This window comes from Marmota marmota, unplaced genomic scaffold (assembly GCF_001458135.2).
Source record: "Marmota marmota marmota unplaced genomic scaffold, marMar, whole genome shotgun sequence".
In the NCBI taxonomy this organism is placed as follows: Eukaryota; Metazoa; Chordata; class Mammalia; order Rodentia; family Sciuridae; genus Marmota; species Marmota marmota.
Window position 1 is genome coordinate 13,030,845 of NW_026000206.1, and position 7,277 is coordinate 13,038,121.

The following is a 7,277-nucleotide window of genomic DNA, read 5'->3' on the forward strand; positions in this document are numbered from 1 at the left end:
GGAGCCAAAAAAGTCCCCCAATGAGCAGCTCCGTGGTCTGAAAGGGCAGGGAAACAGCCCAATGAGCATCACCGCAGAGGAGCCAATCAGCTAGATGTTGCTGGGGCCGAGGAGCCAATCAGCTAGATGTTGCTGGGGCCGCTGTGAGCCAATCATCAGCCGGCAGCTGGAAGTTTGCTGGCAGCTGGAAGTTTGCTGGGGCCCCTTCGGCTGTGGCTCTCAACAGTGCCCCTCCTGGTACCCCAGACCCCATTGTCCAGTCATAGCGTGATGGTGCTGATCAATGCAGCTGGGCCCTGCTCCTTCCCTGCTGGCCTGCCCCCAACACACACACACACACACACACACACACACACACGCCTCCCTGTCGCTCCAGCCTCAAGAACAACCTCCCCCAACCCTTACCTCCCCCAGGCGTCCTCCCCCAACCCATCCTATACTCCAGGCACCATGCAGCTGCCCCTCCTGGGGCCATCTCCGCTCCACCTCTGAGACTGACCCCTGGGCTCTTTGAATTCCCGGACACACCGAACACCTTAGTCCTTGCTCAGGAGACCCCACAAGTTGAGCTTGCTGGGCGCTGGCCCTGTGGGCCTCCTCCAGCCCATGACCCTGAGCACTGTGGGTCCAGGGGTCCAGCCAGGAGACGGGCTGTGTGGCTGGTGTGTCACCCACCCAGGGCCTGTGCTCAGCAAGTGCGGGGCACAGAGAAGCTGTGTGGATCTGAGTGGACACTGGCCAAAGGCCTAGGGGCTTGTGAGACAGACAAGGTGGAAGGTGGTAGAGGGCAGGGCTATGGCCTCCCTCTCTTGCCTATGTCCTCTCTAGCCATTCTCAGACCCTGTGCTCACCACTGCCCCTGTCTTTGTGAAGGACGACACTCAGGATCCCCTGAGGTTCAGAGAGGGTCTGTGGTTTGGCCAAGGCCTCACAGCATGTGAGCAGAGACCAGGCCATTATCCCTCTGCCAGGGGTGGGGTGGCTTACGGTCCTGGTGTGAGCACGAGGAGACAGGACAGACTCAGGACGCTGCAGTGACACGGACCCTGTGCAGGGTGCATCTTGGACGGGGCAGAATTACCTTGTCTGTCAATACGTCTGTGGACCTAGACCCCAGAAGAACAGAGAATGTCAGAGGCCAGCCGAAGCAAGACACGTCCCCAAGCAAATGGCACCCTCTTTGGCAATTACCAGCTAGAAATGAAGCTTATATGTTCCATAATAATAGCCACAAAGCCCACAGAAACCAGGGTGCCAACAAGCAGGAAGGACTATGATGCAAGAAAGCAAGCCAGAGGCAGAGAGCCCACACTCGGGCATGGAGTATCACGTGGAGGCCCTGGGTCCCTCCCAGCAGTGGGAAAATGGAGTGTCCAGTCACCTGTTGGTTAAAGAGAAAACTAACAAAAAAGATAGGCCATGGCTCGGCAATAGAGAAATTATTCTGCAAAAAAATTGATCTCCCCCAAATTAATATAAGAAGCCACTGCAGTCACAGCACAATCCCAGCCATTCTGGTGTGTTCTTCAAGTGCCCAAGGTCCAATGGCATCGCGTGGCACAGGGGACAGCAGGCCGCTGTCGGCCCCACCAGGACCTGGGGCCGGCCTTCGGCATGGTTGGTGTCCTGGTGTGGACCACGAGGAGGGCCCACTCTCAGGCTCACAGTTAGGAAAGCCCCCACTTTCTTTTTTCTTTTTTTTTTATTGGTTATTCAAAACATTACAAAACTCTTGACATATCATATTTCATACATTAGATTCAAGTGGGTTATGAACTCCCGTTTTTACCCCGTAGACAGATTGCAGAATCACATCGGTTACACATCCACATTTTTACATAATGCCCTATTAGTAACTGTTGTATTCTGCTACCTTTCCTATCCTCTACTATCCCCCCTCCCCTCCCCTCCCATCTTCTCTCTCTAATTCATTTCTTTCCTTGTTTTTTTTTTCCCCATTCCCCTCATAACCTCTTATATGTAATTCTGTATAACAATGAGGGTCTCCTTTCATTTCCATGCAATTTCCCTTTTCTCTACCTTTCCCTCCCACCTCATGTCTCTGTTTAATGTTAATCTTTTCCTCCTGCTCTTCCTCCCTGCTCTGTTCTTAGTTGCTCTCATTATATCAAAGAAGACATTTGGCATTTGTTTTTTAGGGATTGGCTAGCTTCACTAAGCATAATCTGCTCTAGTACCATCCATTTCCCTGCAAATTCCATGATTTTGTCATTTTTTAGTGCTGCGTAATACTCCATGGTATATAAATGCCACATTTTTTTTTATCCATTCATCTATTGAAGGGCATCTAGGTTGGTTCCACAGTCTAGCAATTGTGAATTGTGCTGCTATGAACATCGATGTGGCAGTATCCCTGTAGCACGCTCGGAAAGCCCCCACTTTCAAACAAAAAGCAAACCCGCATTTTCCCTGCTGTTGTTGAAGAGTGCCTAGGTGGGTCAGCGTCGGGGGCCTGAGTCTGCACCACAGGGCCACTGTGGCTGGACTGGACAGGGGTGCAGAGGGTGCTGGTGGGGCCTCTGGGACCCTGGAGCGGCGGGGCTGCTGCTGCTTCCTCCAGGAACAGTGGCCTCAGTGGGCTGTGCCCTGCCGGACTGACAGGTGCCCCGGGTCCTGGGCACAGCAGAGGGTGCCTGGGGCAGAGCCGGAAATAATGGCTCCTTGCTGCCGCAGGCTCACATCTACTCTCTGGGGGCCACACTGAAGGCTGCCCTGGAGTACGTGGCGGAGTCCGAGCTGGAACCCAGGCTGAGCCCAGACCTGGAGGCGCTACTGAGCCAGATGCAGGCAGAGGACCCCAGGGACCGGCCTGACCTGGAGGTAAGTCCGCAGTTTCTGCCTGCCGATGCCCACAGCTGATCCCTGCCCAGCCCGCCACACGTCTAATGCTGCACACCCAGGCACACATGCACACACTCACACACACACACACACAGAGACCCCAGAAGCCTCTTCGGGGTCCCTCAACCAGAATTAGGTGGCACTGCATTGTGCTAACAGAAGGGCACGACTCTTAGTGTGCATGTTTGCAGTGAAGGGTTTGCCTTACAGTTGGCGTGGGAAAACAGAATCCCGTTCTCTGCCACCCAGGACACCTTGCCTTTTTACACAAAAGGTGCATGTGGTGGGCAAGTGGGCAGCCGGGGACGGGCCACCTTGGAGCTTTGTCTCAGGAGGGCAGCCTCTCTGCTGAGAGACCAGCCTCACTGAGCGGCACGCGCATGTCCACAGAGCATCATAGCACTGTGCGAGGAGAAGGTGCCACCCGGGTCCTCCTGCCGCCTGTGCCGGAGCCTCTCAGCCGTCGGGAGGAGGGTGCTCTCCATTGAGTCCTTTGGAGCGTTCCAGGGTAAGCACATGCATCCACACACGTACCTGCCTGCACACATGCACGCACATGCACTTGTAGGCACGCAATGTGCATCGAATGTGCACACACATTAAGATGCAGGCACACTCACACTTGCTCATACCAACACCCCTACAAACACCCACCACATCACATAGTCACATGCATGTGTGCTCAAGGAGAGCTGTGTGCACCCCACAAACACAGCTACGCTCACATGCGTGCAGATCCGCAAGTCTATTCACACTCTACACAAGTGTGCAAATGCCTCTGCATGTCTGCATCATGTGCCACGGATGCCACACTGGCATGTGCACACTCATCCAGTGACCTGAGCAAGACGTGCAGGGAGAGCTGAGCACTGGGCTCACACTCAGAAGCCACTGAAGCTGGTACTGTCAAACTGCCCTTCAGAAGGAAAGCCCTTGCGTCCCACACGCCCCACGCCCACACCACAGGGGTCTGCAGACACCTGCTGCTGTGTCTGGGGCTTCTTTGCACGTGTGGGACTCTGGTGGAGTCTGGGGAGCCTCAGGGACTTGAGAAAGGGGTGTGCAGGGCCCGGTGGCTGGGGGTCCTCCCTGCTGAGAGTGGCCACCTGCATTGCTCCCACAGCAGGGAGGGTTGGTTCTGAGGTGCAGAACCGCCCTGGGAGGGGTGCTACTGAAGTAGGCCGCAGAGTCCCATAGGGCCAGGTGCATGGAGGACTGCCCCGGGATTATGTCCTGTCCTGGTCAGCGTGACCTGTGCACTCGTCATGGAACCAGGAGGAGCTGGGGACGGGAGGCTTGGACAGGCTCGGGCCAGCCAGGGAAGCTCTGCTTGGCAGGGCAAGGGAGGCCCTTGGGTGACCCCAGGAGGTCTCTGGGCTCTGCCCTGAGGGAGGGGTGGGGTCTGGAGCGCAGGACGGGAGTCCCCCACCTGTGAGACCTGTGCTGGGGGCTCGGTCGCCATGGTGGCCGCCCAGCAGTCACAGCCGCTCCGTGGTAACCACCTCCTGCCAGACGTCGGGGAGAACACTTGGAAGGGAAGACCTGCCTCGAGAAGCTCGGGCCCCAGGAGGCCTCCCGGGGACTCCAGCGCTGGCCCAGAGGCCCTGCCCACGCCGGAGAGCCTGCCCCAGCCCAGCACACATGAAGACCCAGAGCAGGAGGCCATCCGGGGCCCCAGACCCCCGCCCACCAGGCCACTGCTATCAGCCCCCATGAAAAATGGAGAGAACCCTGGCCGGGAAGGACTGGCCAGCCTCGTCCTGGACAGCAAATGTCCCCTCCACGAGCTGGACAAAGATTTCCTCAGGCGGCGCCTGAGGAAAGTGCAGACATTCCCAAGGCTGCTGCCGAAGGGCCCCGAGGCCAGTGCCCTCTGCTTCTCACTGAGCAGCCCCAGGAACCATCTGAGCGTCTCTGAACTCTTCCCCCCGGACCCCAAGGTCTTTCTGGGAGGGAAAAATGGCCTCCCTAGCTTCAAGGCACAGCCCCAAAGCAGACTGTGGTCAGAGCAGGAGCCCAGGCTCCAGCTGGAAGGCGCACCGGGCGCAGGCCTCAGAGCGGACCGGGGGCTGAGGGCCTCAGGACAACAAGAGACCCCACTCCCTGGCCAGGAACCTGCGGAGGAAAGCCCCCGACCCTGTCCCACAGAACCCGGAGATGCAGGCCGTGAAGCCCAGACTCCAGGGGACGTCGAGGGGATTCCCGGAGGAGCCAGGCAGCCGGAAAAGGCAGCCACAGAGCAGGTGGGTGGGCGAGGTGGGGTGGGTGGGGAAGGCTGGGGCCTGGAGCTGCCTGCTTTTGAAGGAAGCTGGAATGTGCTGGGGTGGGGGCTGCGGGCACTATCACCCCAGGTGCCGCCTCAAGCCAGAGCCCCTCCCAGGGTCTTTGGAGGTGGGTGTTCATCTCTGAGTGGCCAGGAAGCAGCCTCCAGCCCTGCCAGACCAATGTACCCACCGATCAGCACATCCTGGGGCTGGATTTTTGCAACAGACTGAGGCTGGCCGCTGGGGCTTGGGGGCTGTTTCCCCAGTTCTCATCCCAGGGCCTTCCCTGTCCTGCTCTTATGATTGCTTTAAAGGTTAGAAACCAAAACTGGGCTGAGACTGCTCACTGTCCATCCTGGCGCCGGAAGGTGCTGGCAGTAGCTGAGCCTGATCAGCATTCTGGTCAATTCCGGGATTCTGCATCACACCAAGATGGGGCCTGCAAGGCTGGGGCTTCAGACAGGACAGTGTACCCCAGCCAGAGGGGTTCCCCCAAGCAGGACAGGGTCCTCAGACAAGACAGGTCCCCTGGCATGGAACCCTCCTTGTGAGGGACAGAGGGTTCTGCTTGGAACCAACCATTTGGGAGATTTGTGTAGTTTTCAGCATTGCCATAGACCATCAGAATAGCTTACGTTTTTAGCCCTTCTATTCAGTCAGGGACACCTGAGCTAGTTGGAACTAGCAAGTATATCATTAATTTTTCATATTTGTCAGTTTCTTGTTACTATAACAAAATACCTGAAACAGGCCACTTGTTTAAAAAAAAAAAAAAAGGTTTAACTTGGCATACACCTGTAATTCCAGCAACTCAGGAGGCTGAAACAGGAGGATCACAAATTCAAGGCTGACCTGAGAAACTAAGAAAGACCCTGTCTCAAAATAAGATTGAAATAAAGCAGGGATGAGGGAGGGGCACTGGGGATGTAGCCCAAAGCCTGCCTAGCATGCTGGGGGCCCTGTATTCAATCCCCAGTACAAAAAAGGAAGAAGAAGAAGAAGAAAAGGGGCTTATTTAGCTCACTGCTCTGGAGGCTCAGGTTGAGGGCCGCATCTGATGGAGGCTTCTTGCTCACGGGGCATCACGTGGAGAGGCAGGGAGTGTGTGTCTCTGGTCTCTCTTCCCCTCTGAAGCCACAGGGTTTGTGGGCTCCCCCCATGACAGTGACTCTGCACCTCCCCAGCCCTCTGCCAAACACAGGGCAGGACTCCATCCCACCCTCTCACACCTGGCAGTGGGGACAAAATGCCTGCCGCTGTGGGGCCTCAGACCCACAGCACAGCACAGAGCTCCCGCTGGCTGCTCAGCCTCCTGAGATCCATGTCCCCAGGCCTGGTGCCCCTCAGGGCAAGGACACTGAGCCAGTGGCACAAACAGGCCCGTCCACTGGGCAGCACCCAGGCTCGAGGACAAGGTGACAGCAACAGCCCCTTTCCACCAGGCTCTGTGGCCCAAGGGAGAAGGGGTGGGCAACTGGTCACATTGTCCTTCCTGTTCCCACGGCGGGGAAGGACACCCCAGGGAAGCACGCAGCCATGGCACCGAGCCTGCCTGCTTGGGCCTGGCGCAACCCATGCTCAGCCAACTCCCACCGCGGCACACGTGGCCCCAGCACCTCCCGGGGCGGGACACCCCACATACAGGGCCTCGTCATGCCCACCTTCCAGACTGCGCGTCACGGCCGGTGGCAGAGCGGCCCGTCAGAGGGCAGCATGCGGAGTGGCTGGGCCAAGGTCTCCGGCCGGGCACAGGGTAGCACTGACCAGCGAGTGCAGCTCCTGCTGAGCCATCAGACAGAGCTGGGGTCAGGCCCCCTGGCCCCCGGTGTTGGGGGGCGGCCTGTCAGTCATGCCCACCCCAGTTCCAGCCCCAGCAGGCAGGCCACGGGTCAAGAGAGGCCCACACGGCCACGAGCAAGAAGGAGCTGAGGCACTGAGGCCACATGTGGCTCAGCCTTCAGGGGTACCAGGGGCTGTGCACAGGGTCCCCAAACTTCCGACACCCAGGCTGGCAGTGCTGGCCCCAGCTCACACGTGGAGGAAGCACGGGAATCCAGGAGTTCCTGTGTGAAACACACGGAACTTAAGACCTGCCTGGGCCAGCCAATAGCCCAGACCACTGCACAGCCACCTGCCACCCGCCCCGCGCCC

General features: G+C 58.0%; 1 protein-coding gene across 3 annotated transcripts in view; it reads left to right on the forward strand.

The window, feature by feature from the left end:
* Kndc1 (kinase non-catalytic C-lobe domain containing 1) overlaps positions 1-7,277 on the forward strand; it is a 52,545-nt gene that overhangs the window by 14,956 nt on the left and 30,312 nt on the right. For all 3 annotated transcript variants that reach the window (XM_048791418.1, XM_048791419.1, XM_048791420.1), the window contains exons 4-6: positions 2,695-2,841; positions 3,253-3,370; positions 4,375-5,105. In XM_048791418.1, the coding sequence (XP_048647375.1) occupies positions 2,695-2,841; positions 3,253-3,370; positions 4,375-5,105 (996 nt within the window). The remainder of the gene's footprint in view (positions 1-2,694; positions 2,842-3,252; positions 3,371-4,374; positions 5,106-7,277) is intronic.